Below are 18,497 nucleotides of genomic sequence, written 5' to 3' on the forward strand. Positions count from 1 at the left end.
TTTATATAGTGGATTACATTGATGGATTTCTGTATATTAAACCTTCCCTGCATCCTTGGAATAAAACCTACTTGGTCAGGATGGATGATTGTTTTGATGTGTTCTTGGATTCCGTTAGCAAGAATTTTATTGAATATTTTTGCATTGATATTCAAAAGGGAAATTGGTCTGAAGTTCTCTTTCTTTGTTGGGTCTTTCTGTGGTTTAGGTATCAGAGTAATTGTGGCTTCATAAAATGAATTGGGTAGAGTACCTTCTGTTTCTATTTTGTGGAATAGTTTGAGGAGAATTGGAATTAGGTTTCTTTGAAGGTCTGATAGAACTCTGCACTAAACCCATCTGGTCCTAGGCTTTTTTGGGTTGGGAGACTATTAATGACTGCTTCTATTTCTTTAGGGGATATAGGACTGTTTAGATAATTAATCTGATCATCATTTAACTTTGGTACCTGATATCTGTCTAGAAATTTGTCCATTTCATCCAGGTTTTCCAGCTTTGTTGAGTATAGCCTTTTGTAGTAAGATCTGATGAAGTTTTGGATTTTCTTGTGTTCTGTTGTTATGTCTCCCTTTTCATTTCTGATTTTGTTAATTACGATACTGTCCCCGTACCCTCTAGTGAGTCTGGCTAAAGGTTTATCTATCTTGTTGATTTTCTCAAAGAACCAGCTCCTGGTTTGGTTGATTCTTTGAATAGTTTTTTCTTTCCACTTGGTTGATTTCACCCCTGAGTGAAATCAAACTGATTATTTCCTGCCGTCTACTCCTCTTGGGTGTATTTGCTTCCTTTTGTTCTAGAGCATTCAGGTGTGTTGTCAAGGTGCTAGTGTGTGCTCTCTCTAGTTTCTTTTTGGAGGCACTCAGGGCTATGAGTTTTCCTCTTAGGACTGCCTTCATTGTGTCCCAGCGTGACTCTAACTAAGAAAGTGAAAGATATGTATGATAAGAACTTCGTCTCTAAAGAAGGAAATTAAAGAAGACCTCAGAAGATGGAAAGATCTCCCAAGCTCATGGATTGGCAGGATCAATATAGTAAAAATGGCTATCTTGCCAAAAGCAATCTACAGATTCAATGCAATCCCCATCAAAATTCCAACTCAATTCTTCAACGACTTAGAAAGGGCAATCTGCAAATTCATCTGGAATAACAAAAACCTAGGATAGTAAAAACTCTGCTCAAGGATAAAAAAAAAACCTTCGGTGGAATCACCATGCCTGACCTAAAGCTGTACTACAGAGCAATTGTGATAAAAACTAGATGGTACTGGTATAGCACAGACAAGTAGACCAATGGAATAGAATTGAAGACCCAGAAATGAACCCACACACCTATGGTCACTTTGACAAGAAGTGGTAGTGGGTGGGTGGGGGAGTGAGTGGGGGAGCGTGTGGGGGACTTTCGGGATAGCATTGGAAATGTAAATGAAAAAATACCTAATTTAAAAAAAAAAAGAGTTACAGCATTAGAGCAAGCTGGTTAAAAAAGAAAGAAAGAAAAGAAACTTGTGGATATCAATTTAAAAAATAAAAATAAAAAACATATTTTTACTTATTTGAAAAAAAAAGTTTGGGTATGTTGTGGCTTCATTTTCATTAAACTCTAAAAAGTCTTTAATTTCTTTATTTCTTCCTCAACCAAGATATCATTGAATAGAGTGTTGTTTCAGCTTCCGTGTGAATGTTGGCTTTCTATTATTTATGTTGTTATTGAAGATCTGCCTTAATCCATTCTGAACTGATAGGATGCATGGGACAATTTCAATATTTTTGCAACTGTTGAGGCCTATTTTCTGACCAATTATATGGTCAATTTTGGAGTAGGTACCATGAAGTGCAGAGAAGAAGGTATATCCTTTTGTTTTAGGATAAAATGTTCTGTAGATATCTGTTAAATCCATTTGTTTCATAACTTCTGATAGTTTCAATGTGTCTCTGTTTAGTTTCTGTTTCCAGGATCTGTCCATTGATGAGAGTGAGGTGTTGAAGTCTCCCACTATTATTGTATGAGGTGCAATGTGTGCTTTGAGCTTTACTAAAGTTTCTTGAATGAATGTGGCTGCCCTTGCATTTGGAGCATAGATATTCAGAATTGAGAGTTCCTCTTGGAGGATTTTACCTATGAAGTGTCCCTCCTTGTCTTTTTTGATAACTTTGGGTTGGAAGTCGATTTTATTCGATATTAGAATGGCTACTCCAGCTTGTTTCTTCGGACCATTTGCTTGGAAAATTGTTTTCCAGTCTTTCACTCTGAGGTGGTGTCTGTCTTTTTCCCTGAGGTGGGTTTCCTGTAAGCAGCAAAATGTTGGGTCCTGTTTGTGTAGCCAGTCTGTTAGTCTGGGGAAATGAGTCCATTGATAGTAAGAGATATTAAGGAAAAGTAATTGTTGCTTCCTGTTATTTTTGTTGTTAGAGTTGGGATTCTGTTCTTGCGGCTGTCTTCTTTTAGGTTTGTTGAAGGACTACTTTCTTGCTTTTTCTAGAGGGTAATTTCCGTCCTTGTGTTGGTGTTTTCCCTTTATTATCTTTTGAAGGGATGGATTCATGGAAAGATATTGTGTGAATTTGGTTTTGTCATGGAATACTTTGGTTTCTCCATCTATGGTAATTGTCTTGCTGGGTATAGTAAGTAGCCTGGGCTGGCATTTGTGTTCTCTTAGGGTCTGTATAACATCTGTCCAGGATCTTCTGGCTTTCATAGTCTCTGGTGGGAAGTCTGGTGTAATTCTAATAGGTCTGCCTTTATATGTTACTTGACCTTTTTCCCCTTACTGTTTTTAATATTCTATCCTTATTCAGTGCATTTGTTGTTCTAATTATTATGTGTCGGAGGAATTTCTTTTCTGGTCCAGTCTATTTGGAGTTCTGTAGGCTTCTAGTATGTTCATCTGCATCTCTTTCTTTAGGTTAGGGAAGTTTTCTTCTATGATTTTGTTGAAGATATTTACTGGCCTTTAAGTTGAAAATCTTCATTCTCATCTACTCCTATTATCCTTAGGTTTGGTCTTCTCATTGTGTCCTGGATTTCCTGGATGTTTTGAGTTAGGATCTTTTTGCATTTTGCATTTTCTTTGATTGTTGTGTCCATGTTCTCTATGGAATCCTCTGCACCTGAGATTCTCTCTTCCATCTCTTGTATTCTGTTGCGGATGCTCGCATCTATGTTTCCTAGGGATTCTATCTCCAGAGTTGTCTCTCTTTGGGTTTTCTTTATTGTTTCTACTTCCATTTTTAGATATTGGATGGTTTTGTTCAATTCTATCACCTGTTTAGCAGTGTTTTCCTGTAATTCTTTAAGGGAATTTTGTGCTTCCTCTTTAAGGCCTTCTACCTATTTGGCCATGTTCTCCTCTATTTCTTTACGTGAGCTATTAATGTCCTTCTTAAAATCCTCTACCAGCATCATGAGATATGATTATAAATCCAAATCTTGCTTTTCGGATGTGTTGGGGTATCCAGGACTCACTGTGGTGGGAGTGCTGGGTTCTGATGATGCTGAGTGCTCTTGGTTTCTGTTAGTAAGATTCTTATATTTGCCTTTCACCATCCTGTAATCTCTGGCGTTAGTTGTTATAGCTGTCTCTGGCTGGAGCTTGTTCCTCCTGTGATTCTGTTAGCCTCTGTCAGCACTCCTGGGAGTAGTCCAACTCTCTCCTGAGTCTCAGTGGTCAGAGCACTCTCTGCAGGCAAGTTCTCCTCTTGCAGGGAAGGTGCACAGAGGTCTGGAGCTCAGCTCTGCCTCCTGGCTGAAGATTAAGGCCCAAAAGGGACCCTGTCCCAGAAGCTATGTTGCTTCTGCAGCCCGTGAGCTCTCCTGAGCAGACAGGTCTCTGAGTGACCCAGGATACAAGATGGCACTCTCACCTGGTCCCACTACCCTCAGAATTTGTGTCTTTAGCTTCCTCCTCACTCCAAAGCCTGGTCTCATAAAATAGCTTTCAAAGGGTGTTCTTGTTTCTTTTACACTTAAAGGCTCTAACTGGGTGAGTCCCTTCGCTCTAACATGTTTTCTTTGCTTTTGAAAACAGTGGCTTGTCGTGAGAATCTCTTATAAGCAGCACTTGTCAATAAAAAGGCCTACAACCTTTTAAATGTTTTTATGATTCATTTTTATGTGCATGGGTATTTTGTCTGCACATATGTCTGTGTACCATGTGCATGCAGTACCCACAGAGGCCAGAAGGAGGGCATCTGGGAGCTGGAGTTACAGGTGGTTAAAGGCCACCATTGTGGGTGCTGGAAACTGAAGCTCTTCTGGAAGAGCAGCCAATACTGGAAACTGATGAGCCGACTCGACAGCCAACTTTTGTTTGGTTGGTTTTTTAAAAAAAAAAAAAAAAAATAGGCTTTCTCTTTAATTGCACTTCCAAAACCCCTGCTACTGCATAAATTTCCTTTAGAATTCAAATTGGATTTTGTCTTGTTACAGAGAAAAGGAAATCCCGCCAAGTGTCTTACCCAATAAGAGCCCCTGGTGCCGAAATCCCAACACCTCTCCACATCCATACAGCTCTCTGATTGACTCACATGACTCGGACATTCCCGAAAGCAGTTTAGGTGCACAGCTCAAGCCTCAGCCAACCAAGCCCAAACCAGACCCAGGTTAGTCAAAAGCACACATATTACGGGGGAGGCAGGGGTGGGGGCGGGGGCGGGGGCAGGGGGTGTTGCTGAGTGTTAAAAACTATTCAGACCTACGTGCCAGACTGTGTCAGTGTTTGTCTCCGTGACAAATTCCTGAGAGAAACAGTTCAAAGAAATACATTTATTTTGGTTCATGGAAGGCTGGGGAGACCTATGTGGTTTACCATGACAGACTGATGGTGGTGAAAAACTGTTCACCTCCTGGTGACCCGGAAGCAGAACGGAGCAGTGTCAGGGGAAGACACAGCCGCAGAGGGTCTCCATCCTTTGTCCAGCCCCTCCCCAGGTCCATCCTCTGAGACTGTTCAGGTTTGAGCACCTCCTAATCCGCTTACCGCCTCAGTCCTCGCTTCTAAGCACTGTTTGCGTGGGGACTCAGCTTCAATAATGAACCCTTGTGAGACCCTTCATCGAAACTGTAACAAAGGCTCTTAGAACAAGGATTGTAGGCTATCCACTGGCACCTGTTGTTTTGAGGTAACCAAAACATTTATGGTAGCTCCATAAACATCTGTTATTGAACCAGACTGTCAAAAGACCCATGTGGCCAGCATGGGGTTTGGGGGTGGTAATGTGTTTATTTTTGAAAATATGTGTTTATTTTTGGGAAAAAAACCATCTCACTCTATATCCCAATATGGCCTGAAATTCACTGTATATTCTAGACTGAACTCATGACAGTTCTCCTGCCTCGGCCTCCTGTTATAGTTCTTGAGGGCTGGTTAAAAAAAAAAAAAATCTTGTATTAAAAAAAAAAAAAAACAAGCCCACATGTTATGCAGTGGCAAAAAATTCCCACTACACCCCAGCACACCCCAACAGTAACCCCAAGTTGCTATTCTCATTCTGCCTGGCATCCTATACTAAAAAGGAGTGTCAAGGTCGATGTTCAGAGGTTTGTTTTGATTTGATTTGCATATAGTTTTTGCTACCCTCCACTCCCCCATTTTAAGCTCCAGGTGGATCATGCTACCAGCCCCCGCCCAGAGAATATTGGATCTGTGGATGAAAAACACAGACACACACGTAGGTCAATTCCAACCTATGTTATTGGCTCAATTGCTTGGCTCTTCTCAGCCTTCCTCGGCTGTCTCCCCACTTCTTTACACTCCCTGCTCAGCACCCTGAATCTTCCCTCAACCTAGTTATGTCTCTAATATGCCCCCTTCTATCCCAGGCCCAGTCTGGGAAGTGGCTGATAGCCACTCCACCCGAGCTCACACATGGATGATGGCTTCTTCTCCGTCCCCTCCCCCGCCTGGAAGCATGGCAAATACCCTTTTCCTCCCCTGCATCTCTTCGCCTGCCTGTGGGGACCCAGAAGTCCCACCTCTTTCCTTCTGCCCAGCAATTGACCCCTGGCATCTTATATTGATTAATCAAGAACCAATTTGGGGGACAGGACCTTAGCACCAGAACCACGCTGTACAAATTTGATATCTGAGTTAGGGTCACCTGGATCTCCCAGGATGGCCTTGAATTCTTGAGCCTCTGCCTCAGCCTCTTGAGTGCTGGGACTATAGGCGTGAACCACTGTGCCTGGCTGAGGTGACATTATTAACCCAGACTGGTTACATCTTCACATCTGAATGAACCTCCTGTATTTGCTGCAATCTTGTGTCTCTGTGACCTCTCCCGGGAAAGAGTACTTGAGGCTCATCAGATGTCCCAGATTCTTGAGGAAAACAATCTGAGGAAGGCTGGACCGAAAAGGAACCAGACCCCAGCACTGAAACACACTGTTTCACACAGCGCTGTTATCGGGAGAGGCCACACACTCCTGTTTGGCAGAAGGACAAATTTAAAAATAAATATTAGGCAGAAGCGAAAGGTACAGCACACAGCAGCTCTGTCTGAGGCGAGGAGAGAAACAGCCATGCTCCCCACTCACAGCCTTGATACTCCCCCAACCACACTTGTCTGTGACCTTTAAGACCCCTCAACGCAACCACAGAAATTCCCATAAAACACCAAAAGCCACCATGTTTGTAGAGTGCTAGCACCTCCTTGAGAAATAATGCACACCATGATAGCGCCTTTTAGAAATGGAATAATATGTTAATAATAATCAATAAATAATCGACATTAAGGCTAATCCATTTTCATAAAACCACATGCTACTTGTATGTGTGACTGTGTTTCCTCAACTATGAAGTAACTCAGTATCATACAAGTTTTACATTTCTATACGGGAAACTGTAAATACGCATAGATAAATACGCATCAGGATTCCCAGAGCTCCCTTTTGTTTCCTGTTGCAAAAGACAATCACTAACAGACATGTTCTAAGTGATTGACAAACAGCTGGGAAGAGAAATTCCTTTTCATCACCAACTCAGATCCATGAGTCTATGACCGAATTCTCCAAGGAGAAGGTACCTTGTGTGTGCACCCTCCGGTTACCTATTGCGGGGCAGTTTGCTACTATGACCACAGAATGATTTTCAGGGAGAGACAGACAAGTTGATTAACTATGCTTGCAGGTTAACCTGTTCTTTATCCTCCTGTAACATACAGGCGTTTGTTGGATTGCAGAAGAAAGACACTCTGGAAGAGAGATAATGATTTTTGCCTTTAGTTGTATCTTAAATACATACAATACAGCAGTTTAGAGACTAAAGAATAAGATAATTTAAAGGAACATCTACACACCCTCCACCTAATTAATATTTGGGCTGGGGGGATGGGCAGTTCGAGACAGGGTTTCTTCTGTGTAGATGAGGCTGTCCTGACATTCATTCCAGCCACTTTTTTTTAAAAATAAAGAATGTAAAAATCACCTCTATGCTAACCACTCACAGTTAACAGGTGTTAGTATTTTGTCAAGATGACTTTACTACAGAACATCCACAAATCTGGAAGACTTTAACCAGCTTTCTAGTTTTGAGCTGATAGACCACTATGTTGGCTATTCTCACTACTCAAACCAAGAGAAGGAAGAGAAGGCTCTTCCTGTCCTTTGTAAACTTTGTAGAGTTTGTAGGCTTTTTTAAACTTTGTAAACTCCCAAGGCAGGAAAGTGGCCAGGCCCCTCCCCTCAGACATCCCTAACTGTCATAAAGGTGTTTCTAGCCTCTGTAACTGTCACAGAGGTCATCCCCAGCCCATCAACAGTACCTTCCCCAGATTCTGCTAATTTTAGCTGAAAAGTCTGAACAGGAAATCCCACCAATCCCTGAGCTCCCCCAAGCTCGGGACTTGAAATCCCACACAATCCTCACCCTGTAATCTCTGCCCTAGAAAACTCCATCCCCTAAGAAATCTTGTCTAAGCCCTGCCCTTTGTCCAGTCCCCTGCTGTCTGCTCCCTCCAGGGACCTCCAATAAATCTCTTTTATGACATTTGCTGCCTGGCGTAACTCTCTCAGCAGAAGAGAACAAGAAGACAAGAAGCAATGGAAAGAAGCAAAGAAGCAAAGAGAAGGGGCGGGGCTGAGGCTGCAGAGCTCCTGAGCTCAGCTGGGGTAGCCTCCCCTGGGAGTTGCAACGCCTCTGCTGAGGAGGCTTCCTCAACACTACGTGGTTCATTGGCTCCCTTGTCTCAGGATGCCCTTCCACTGAGATACCTTCTCCCCACAGAACTATGTGGTCCCTGGGCTTCTGAGTCCCAGGATACCTCCCCATCCGAGCAGGAAGGCCAATGTGCACCACTCTGGTCCTTTTGAACACTAACTGCACATGTGAGGATTTGTAGACCAGAGCTCTGTGGCTGCTTTGCCTTTTGACTTCCAGAAGGACACTGCACTAAGTGTCTGCTCTTTGTGACATAATCATGCAACATAAAGGACTTAAATGTTACGTGGAGATCTGATCCTGATACTGTAACATTCAATTTTGATACATTTTTTTTCTATTCCCATATTGCCTCATTCTGCAGTCACGTAGATAAGTGTTCTGTATCTACTGCCATCCTCTTGCCTGTGTGTGTATACCAGGTACAATGGCTGCTTCGAGAGGACTGGTCAAATGTTTAGTCCTCCGTTATCCATATGTGTGCTAGCTCAGCTGTGCGTGTGCAGCATCTGATTGAGTTTCCCTGCCTTCTCTAGACAGCCCCACTTCCTCATCTCCTGTAACTTTACATGTGGCTATATCTCTCACCATCTTGTTATCTCTGGTACTACCTGCCCTTGATGTATCTGACTGGAGCCTGTCCTTCCTGTGATCCTGGTTGTGTCAGAACTCCTCAGAGGCCAGCCGTCTCTATGATCCTGTGATTCTTGGATCCTGTGATCCTGAGATTCTGGGTTGTGTCAGAGCTCCTAGAAGTCAAGCTGCCTCTGGGATCCTGAGATCCTGGTGTGACCAAGCTCCAGAGATCCTGTGATCCTGTGATCCTATGATCCTGGGCATGTTGGAGCACCTGAGAGTCAAGCTTCCTCTAGGTATTGTGGGACTGGGTGCAGAGCTAGTGCGCAAGGTCTGCTCAGGGTACTGGCTCAGACTGGAAGGAAGCTGTGCCACTTGGCAGGCAGGGTTCCTGCATCCCTGGGTCCCGCTGGTCCCAGTTACTCCCTGTGTTGGGGCAGATGTTGTAGCCTCCTCACCCCATGATCCTGGGCTTTTTAGAGCACCTTCGAGTTGAGTTTCCTCTAGGTGTTGTTGAACCAGGTGCAGAGCCAGCACCCAAGGTCTGCTCAGGGCACCAGCGCAAACCAGAAGGACCAGGGACTTTACCTAAGATGGACGTGGGGCATGACTCATTATAGTTCATTAGCTCTGGCAAGTTTGTCTTGGGCTCAAGGTATTTTCCCATAAGAAACTGCCACCAACGCAGGTTTGATGTACATGTCCTTCATGTGTCCAGGCTAGCACCTGCCCTGCTCATTGCTTGTTTTATGTGGTTTAAATTTATTATACTAAGAATTTGCAATGTCTGCAATCACATTTCTAAGGCTGGCAGAACATTAGTCATGTGTGTGCCTGTGTGTATATGTGCACATGCATGTGCACATGCATGTGTGTGTGCACGCACATGCATGCATGTATATGTGAACACAACTGTGCGTGCAGACTGCCCAAATGTTTGTCCCTGTTCCCTTATCAACCGAAGAACACTTATACCAAGCGAAAGAAGTTACCCCTGTGTTTGAGGATAGTAGCCTCTCTGTTGACTTCCAGAATGTGATTTTATCACTTTTTTAAAATAAAAGAACATTTGAGTGAGAGTATCGTCGTGAGCCCTTCCCTACAGGTAGGTGTCTCTTTAACAGCCAAATAAGCATTCTGGCGACATAATCCTAATAAAATAACCAGCCACATCATAACTGGATCTTTTACCTCAAAACAGTTCAACATCGCACACATACTATAACCTGCTCTTTAGTGAGGAATGTATCCCAGCTCTTTAGTAAGAAGTATAACCCCATTTGTGGAGAACTATGTCATTAATGATCCATTACATCACTCAATTAAAAATACAATTTTGAGAATTCAAAACATTCCCGTTAATTAATAAGGGGCTAAACATTTTGGCTTTTGTTACCCAAGACATTACCATCTCCCTCCAAGACTCAAGAACAGAACAACCCGGGGGAGTTCCTGAGAATGGCTGTAGAGCTGCTTCCTTTGTTCTTGGGGTACAGGCTTTCGGAGTTCAAACCCCTCGTGCTCAGACCAGCCAGAATCAAGGGCATACATGAAACACATACAGAATCTATTGCATGCCCACGGAGCGTTCTAGAAGACAGCCAGTGATGCCCTACTTTCTTCTACATCTAAGCTCCGGCCTATACGACTGCCTGTGGCAAATACCTTGGAACCCTAGCTGCAACACAGTTCCATGGACACTCAGGAAGTTTATATTGTGCTGTGCCAAACACAGAATCCTGACTCACTGGCTTCAGGAAACTGTTGGTAGCCGAGAAAGTCCCTGCTGACTGCATCCCTGCCCCACCGTGGGCCTGCCTGTCCATCACACCCTCACGACAGAGCCCGGGGTGTTCTGTTGTAAGCAGACGCTGGTAAAACCTGGTGATTCTGAACTTGACAGCATGGCCGAGGGGCTTTTCCTGTTGTTTCCAGAGTACCTCACTATCGTCTTAGATTGTTCAGCTTGGTTGATGTTGGCTTTTTTGAGACTTTTACTATATAACTCAAACAGACCTGGAACTTACTGTGTAGCCAGGGCATCCTTCAGCTGTTGCCTCTTGGTGTCTCATCTCTGCCTCCATACTGAGACTGAAGGCATGGTCTCCACGCCAGCCTATACTTAATTTTTACTTTGTTGGCATAATACATGACCTCATCTCCGACACAGGAGTGATCTGTCCTTGCCGACCACGTGTTCACCACTCTTCAGTGTGATACATTGGCTCTGATGTAAACAGTGGGATTACACACTAACCCTCCAGTTCCTCTTGGGTACAACCATTTCTCCTAGCTTCAAGGTTCACCCACAGACGTAACTAATACCAGATTGACCAACCACAGAATGAAGATGCCCAGAAATAAAATCCCAACCCCGCAGACTCTCTTCTTACTTAAACAGCACCGCAATGCCACGCAGAATGTTCACACTGTATGTAGTTTTTACGAGTACTGCAGATATGGTTTAAAGTGTGGATGTACCAGAGAATGGTGTGTGCATACACAAAGCCTGCCGCTAATCCAAGAGCCTTGAACATCTGCAAGATCAGCAACCGAGCCCCACAGATTGCTGAGAGTGAAGGGCACATGTCACCTCAGCCTTGACTAAGGTGGCAAGCAGGAGACAGTGTCCTCCTCTGCCTGCACATTTCCCTGTGACCCTCATGTCCCCTCGCCTGGTCACTGTCTCACTGTGGTAGGTGTGAATGCAGAAATCACTGGGGAAACTGTACAAGCATCGTGTTTTTCTACAATTCTCTGCTTTAAAATGTCGCTCAAGATGCTGATCAGGAGAGTGGGCAGTTTAAAGCCAGCCTAGGCTACACATATATTTAGAAGCAACTTGGTACAATCTCTTACAAAGTAAAAGGAGGGCTGGGGAACCAGCCCTGTGCTGAGCACTCAAGCCTGACAGTCTGTGTGCAGTGCTCAGAATAAATTATGTGCGCACATGCACACATACCTTCCTGGGTCATGTTCTTTTCTCGGTTTTGATTATATTTTGAATAAGCCTCCTTTTAAATTATTCACTGAAAGTACAGACTTAACAATAATTGAAAACTGTTTTCCTCAAGTGGTTGCTAAGCTACTTGCTTCAAGTCTCCATTAAACACAGCCTTCAAGCCACAGATTTCTTCCAGTTAAAGAAAACCCTGGTGCTCAGAGCCCGTTTGACAATTCTTTCTCCCGTTGAAAAGTAAACATTGGAACATGGACCTGAACTCCTGCCCTTTGTATTTTTAGGGACCAAGAAAAAAAAAGCAAAGTCATAAGAAAATGGAAAGCCATGAAATCTGTGAACGTGAGTAACTATCGTAGAGTTGCTTTATAGCAAAATATCTCACAAATAGTTGCAATAAATTTTTGAGGGTCTCGCTTTATGACCGAAGCTGGCCTCAAACTTGTTAATCCTCCTGCTTCAGCCTCCAGATATGATAAGATGTTTGGAATCCTGCCGGACATGGGTGGTTCTTTTTTTCCCTTTCTTCTTTCTTTTCTTATTTTAAAAGACAGTGTCTGGTGACATAGCTTTGGCTAGCCTATAACTTGCTATGTAGAATATACTGGTCTCCAACTCACAAGGATCCACCTGCCTCTGCCTCCTGAGGGGTGAGACTGAAGGTGTGCACCCCAACACCCAGCAGCCTGTGTTCTCTAATTTTCTGACAAACATTTCTGTTGCCTCGACCTTCATTTTATTTTTGTTCATAGGTAAGTAATAGGCCACTGAAAGCTAGGATCAGAACTCTGCATGTAAAACAGCATGGTGCATGACACGTGGGCAACATGCTGATTGCACTATGGAAACTGCAGGGCTCTGTCCTAGGACATGCCAGTGGTGTTGGAAGGAAGAGCAGGAGTGCCATCTTCTGGGATCTAGTTGCCTGACAACTTAGCATCATTGAAGCAGTCCCTTCTGCAGTTGCCTCATCTTCTTTTGGTGATGTCAATACGATCCGTGAGGAAGAGTCTGGCAAAGCCCAAGTGGCGGTGTGGATGAAAATAGACCCTATAAGCTCCAATGTCTAGGTCTTGATCTACCGTTAGTAGAGTTGTTTGGGAAAGATTAAGAGCCATGTCCCTAAAGGACTAGCCCCAGCCTTTAGGTACCGAGGTGGGACACAGCATTGGATGAAGACCAAAAGCTGATGATCTCTGGCCTTGTAACTCTCTTACTGTTGTTACTGGTTTCTGACCATTAACTTCTGTTAGCAGCAGGGCATCTGGGAGGCTAGGCGCTCCCTCTCCCACTGAGTCCAGACAAGGCAGCCCAGCTAGAAGAACCTATCCCACATACAGGCAACAGCTCTGGGGACAGCCTCCGCTCCAGTTGGTCAGGACCTACATGAAGGTCAAGCTGTACATCTGCTACATATGAGCGGGAGGCCTAGGTCCAGCCCAAGTATGTTCTTTGGTTGGTGGTTCAGACTCTGAGAGCTCCAAGAGTTCAAGGGTGGGGGGATACCCAGGGGACCCCCACCCACTTAGAAGAGAAAGGGGGGATATAGGGGAAGAATTATGGGAGGGGTGACTGGCAGGGGGAAGTGAGCAGGATGTAAAGTAAACAAGTGAAAAACTAATTAAAAATAAAACATATATACAAATTAAAAAAGAAGTCAGTGGCTTGGGGTATGTTTTCTTTGACTGGCGGTCCCCTCACTGATTGGGTGAGAGGATCAGAGTCCATTAACTCTTTGTGATCCAGAGAAAAAGGAAAAGAAGATCATGCATGAAGACAAAACACATGCTCTGGACAGAGCAGAGAAAGAAAAGCTCCAACAAACTTTATTTCTGTCTTAGAGACAGTATTTATACTTCCTCTAAAAATTACCTCGTACAACTAGCAGGTAGAGCAGTTAAAACAGGATAACTGATTGCATGGTTTTCTAAGTACTTTTACATTCCAGTAAGCTCACAGTAAGGCAATGATCCATGTTGTGAATCAATAAGTCTTAAGGAATAACGGCAGAATTGTTTACGTCTTTCCATTCAGACTAGTACATCACTAAGCATTCATTATCTGTTACTAGCCCCCCTAGGCGTTCATTATAAGTTTAAAGCAATAATTTTTATGTCACAAGTTAGCACTGTTTTGTCAAGAGACAAATCATCTGCCTTGTGGTTTTTTTGTTTTATTTTTTGTTTTTTGTTTTGTTTTTGTGTTGTTGTTGTTTTGTTTGTTTTTTTTTGAGACAGGGTTTCTCTGTGTAGCCCTGGCTGTCCTGGAACTCACTCTGTAGACCAGGCTGGCCTCGAACTCAGAAACCCGCCTGCCTCTGCCTCCCGAGTGCTGGGATTAAAGGCATTCACCACCACGCCCGGCTCTTGTGTTTTATTATTTTGCAGTCTTATACACATAAACTGCTCAAGATTTTAATGTCTGCCCTGGCACCTACAACAAATTGTCCATTCCCAGTTTGTGACCTTTAGTGACCAGACAATGGTCTCACACCTAACCTAGAAGGAATGTCTTCCTTGATCCAAGCCTGCTTTCTTTCCCTACTGCGCTCAGCCCGTGACACAGGAAGGTTCCTGGAGCTCTGGTTACAGCTACTTTATAGGAGACTTGAAATTGCTTGCATACATTTAGAAAATCATTACCAAGAATTATGAAATCATCAATTTATCTAAACAGCATTAATTCATGAAAGTTCATCTTCACGTTGATATGTAGGAAATTTGCCCAATAGGGTGGGCTGATGCCCAGGAATCATTAGGCTATGTGATAGTGACAGGAAAGGTCTATCAGCAGCAAGAAGCAATCCTGCCATGAAGTCTCTGAGGACCCTGTATCTCAGCGCTCACCCATCACAACGTTACAAAATGGTGGGCCATCTCCCGAAAGCTCACTTGCTTGCTTTAGCCTTTTCTAGATGGCTTCTGACAGACCCTGATGGAGAAGGTGTTATGTCACTGGCTTTGAGATCCCAAAAGGCCACATCAGGCCCGCTTATCTCTTTCAGCCTCAAGGTTGTATCTCAAGTAGTTCCCAACTGCGGTGCCCATGTCAGGCCTACATGCTTGCTGCCTGGCTTCTTACTGATGGTCCTGGGCTCTGACCCTCTGAAACTGTAAGCCCGATTGAACACCTCTTTCATAATTGATTGGTCATGGATTCTAATCACAGCAATAGAAACACAGCTGAGCCAGGCGGCTTTCGGGTGTTTTAAGTGATTCTTCTAAAAGCCAAGGACAAGGCACAGCCAGGTCTTCCTCAAGCTCCCATTTGTCCCCGAATTTCTGTGCTCTTACCTCTCTGACCTAGCATCATCCCTTGGTTCAAGATTGGAAACAGCACTGCAGCCCTAATATGTGAGCACTCTGGCCCATACAGTGAGACATTAACAGTGTGCCTGTTCCTCACAGCCTGGTGTCCCCTCACGTACTAACCTCTCAGCGATTCCTCAGGAAGAAGACAGGTCAGATGTTCCACCTGAAGATCTAAACGTGGGAGGCTGACCTGGGAGCTGGGAACCAGGCTTGGAGCAGAGCTCCGGTCCTCTGCAAGAGCAGTATGCACCTCACCCAGGGAGCCAGCTCTCCAGCCCCTACAGGAAGCAGTCATATCCCAAAGGACCAGCTCCTCTGAGGGCGTCAGTCTCACAAATTACTGCAAGGATCCAGGTCTCGCTTTCTGTATTGCTAGCCCAACAGATTGTCAATGATTGAGACAAACACAAGCAAACCCAACTTCGGCCCTGGGGTCTTGGCTAATGGAATTCCTGCACGACAGTGTGTGCAGTCCATGTGGGAGTTCTTCAGCGATCTGGCAGTGATGCAGGCACTCTGAAGAGACTTGCAGAGGCGCATGTCTCTCAGTCCGACTATCAGGGTGTTGAAGCAACAGACCCCAGCCAGATAAATGAGAATTTTCCAGGAAGCTCATGCTAGACAAAGGAACCGGCACTTATCTCTTGGAGAAAGATTTCACACAGATCTAACAACTCATAAGATCAATGTACAGGATGAGACTCAAGCCCAGACAAGGCTGGGTCCATACTGGGCAGGGCCACATCTTGACCAGGACTAGTTAGATATACATATTCCTAGCCCTCAATTTAGACTGGGACTTCACTTCACGACCCCAAAGAACTCAGGGAATGTTGCTGGATGTCTTTGTCCCTCTCCCCATGTGGCCACATTGAATATACCACCTTCCTCTGCCTCACACCTTTAACTTGACTCTTTTTTTTTATTGGCTTCTTGAGTATGGGTTGGTCAACCTGATTTAGGAGTTGTGACCCCTAAGTTGATAACTGGACTGAGAGCTGTATATGGACGAGAGGCAGGACACAGAATACTGCAGAATCAGGGCTTTCCACCAGCCAAAGAACACTGGTAAGGCTTGGGGGCTTTTCCTGTCTGACTAGCCACCTGTTATGAACTTGCTGACCCTCTGGGACACACTTGGGATTACAGGACAGAGCAGAACACAGAGCTTGGTGGAAATGAGACTAGGTAAACATCACCAGCTCTGGCCTCAGGCATCACCACTGTTCTAGATCTGTAGACTGAATATGCCACTAATTCAGGGTGTTAACCCATAACCAGTCACAGCTCAGATTCTCAGCAGGTAATCCTGTACACTGGATTAGGTTCTCCTGATGAAGTACTAGTGATAAGTCTTTCTATGAACTGAGCTGTGGGCATTGATCCCTATTCCTAAGAGCCCACACTAGATGCAGGATGTCCTTAGAGCCCCTACGGACCTGCCTTGAGACCTTGACAGCTAAAGGGCTCTAGCAGACCCAAGCATGGCAGACATGGAGCCAACAAGTTTTGCCTTTCTCTCTACCCATTGCTAAACCACAGATTATATTTCTAAAGCTAGCCACCAAGGTCTATTCCTTTATTTGACTACTTCCTCTTGAGGCTGACTACCAATGTCCAGCTATCAAAGTATTCAAGTACAGCAGTCAACGCCCCTTTTGGCTGCCACAATTAGTATGCCATTCAAAACAAACCAACTCATCCTAACAGAGTTCCCTCTCTCCCTTGATGAACTGCCGTTTACCTGTGGATCATGTCTGCCTCCCCTCTTGTCAGGAGCAATCTAGGAAAGTCTAAGGCTAGCAGGTGACCTTCCTGGAGATGACCCACCATCTTTGCATGGTTTGTGATGGGCGCACTCTGGAGAGACATGGCCATGGAGCTGTGAGCGGATCCATGATTGCTTCTCGCAGCTGTTGTACCTTTCCTACCAATACTGCATACCCTAAGGATTCCTGGGCATCAACCCACCCTACCGATCACATTTCCTGAAGAGCAACATGAAGATGAACTTCCAGGAATTAATTATGTTTAGATGAATGAATGATTTCATGTAATTCCTGATTTGATTAAAATACTCTTAAGAAGAAAGGGTTTTTTTTCCTTCAATTTGCCAAGCTGTGACTTTATTAACTGACCACGTTACAAAAATACCATGGGTGACACCTTAGTTCATCCATCTAATAAGCCTGTTTATCTAGTCTTCCCTGTTGCCAGCATCTCCACCTTCTACAAAGTGAGTTCTGTTTTTCTTCATTCCACCTTGTGGGAAGATCACTTGAAGCCACAGGAAGCTACTTGCTTTCTTGAATCCTTTCCCAGCTGTTTAGATCTCATGACCTACATCCTCCATGCAGGCGATGCCAAATGTACCAAGAGTCCGAGCAATCCACGAATTATCTGTCAAGGCGATCCGCTTCTTGTTGATTTTGCCATCGCCTCACTTGTAAATGAGCTCGTTTACTGACTTCAGGTTGGGGTACTCCCATGCAATGTATGGTTCCACAGTCCGCAGCATGCTAATTGAAGCCTTGTTGAGCTTAACAAAGGTGCCATTGAAGATCTGTGGAAGGTGAAGAAGCTGCACTACCTTTCGGACCTTCCGGCTTAGTCCACTGATACCTCGGATTGTGATGACAAAGGCCAGTTTTGGTTCTGCGGGCACATTGAAGTTCCCAGCTCTCCTTGCCATCCTGGCCATCCGAATCGCAGTCCAGTATGTCTGCCTGTCCCTGTGACAGTGCCTTGCCTTCTCATAGCTGAGCTTCCTCCTTCCCTCTTGCAGTGTCTTCAGGGCAAACTTCTTCCTCGGGGGATTCACGTTCAACTCTGTGAAATTCCTTCGCTTTTTCTTAAGGGCTTCTGGCACAGCGGCAACCTTCTTCTTCTCTGGAACAGCCTCCACGCTTCCAGCTGGAAAAGGAGCGAGGAGGAAGAAAGTTCTAAGAGGTGGTTTTAGTTGTTTTGCTAGAAAAGTTAGATTCATGAATAGAATGTGCCCACTCCTCATGATGGTAAGTAAAGGCTTCATAATAGGAAGTACAATGAGCTTTCATAGTTATAATAAAAAGGTAAATAAATAGGCTTGGGACAAATCTGCGTTCAAGGAAAAATATTCAGGGCCAAAGATGAAACTACGGGTGTGCACTATGTTAAGGCAAGGCCATGTAAAAACTGTGGCTCTGAACTTGTAATGAGTTTACAGTGTGAAACACTGCTTTGAACTTGTTATCGATACCTTCCCGTAACTCCCCTTTTTTGTAACGTCTTATCTATGAGGTAATTCTTTCTTACATAGAGAACTTTTGTCTTAAAGCTATAAAAAACAAGCCAATAAAGGAAGGTGGTGCAGCCATTTTCCACTTTGCTGAGTGTGAGTTGTCTGTGTGAGTTCTTTCCCTTTCTTCTCTCTCTGGTTTAGAAAGCGTTAGCAAGCTCTGAGCCTCTCAGCTGGCCCGCCAGGGGCTCCCAGCAGACTCCCCAGAGAAAGAAGCTCTAT

At 44.3% G+C, this 18,497-nt stretch overlaps 1 protein-coding gene and 1 pseudogene across 1 annotated transcript in view; one reads left to right on the forward strand and one right to left on the reverse strand.

Moving 5' to 3' along the window:
- The window catches only part of Lmntd1 (lamin tail domain containing 1), a 37,562-nt gene extending 25,470 nt beyond the window's left edge, over positions 1-12,092 (forward strand). The window contains exons 8-9 of the mRNA XM_021164827.2: positions 4,426-4,598; positions 11,972-12,092. Coding sequence (XP_021020486.1) covers positions 4,426-4,598; positions 11,972-12,000 — 202 coding nt within the window. The 3' untranslated portion in view covers positions 12,001-12,092. The remainder of the gene's footprint in view (positions 1-4,425; positions 4,599-11,971) is intronic.
- A 5,056-nt stretch (positions 12,093-17,148) lies between these two features.
- On the reverse strand, positions 17,149-18,008 carry LOC110296233 (large ribosomal subunit protein uL30 pseudogene; annotated as a pseudogene).
- Positions 18,009-18,497: the final 489 nt, after the last annotated feature.

The sequence above is a fragment of the Mus caroli genome, unplaced genomic scaffold (genome assembly GCF_978045245.1).
Source record: "Mus caroli unplaced genomic scaffold, Mus_caroli_1 scaffold_7, whole genome shotgun sequence".
In the NCBI taxonomy this organism is placed as follows: Eukaryota; Metazoa; Chordata; class Mammalia; order Rodentia; family Muridae; genus Mus; species Mus caroli.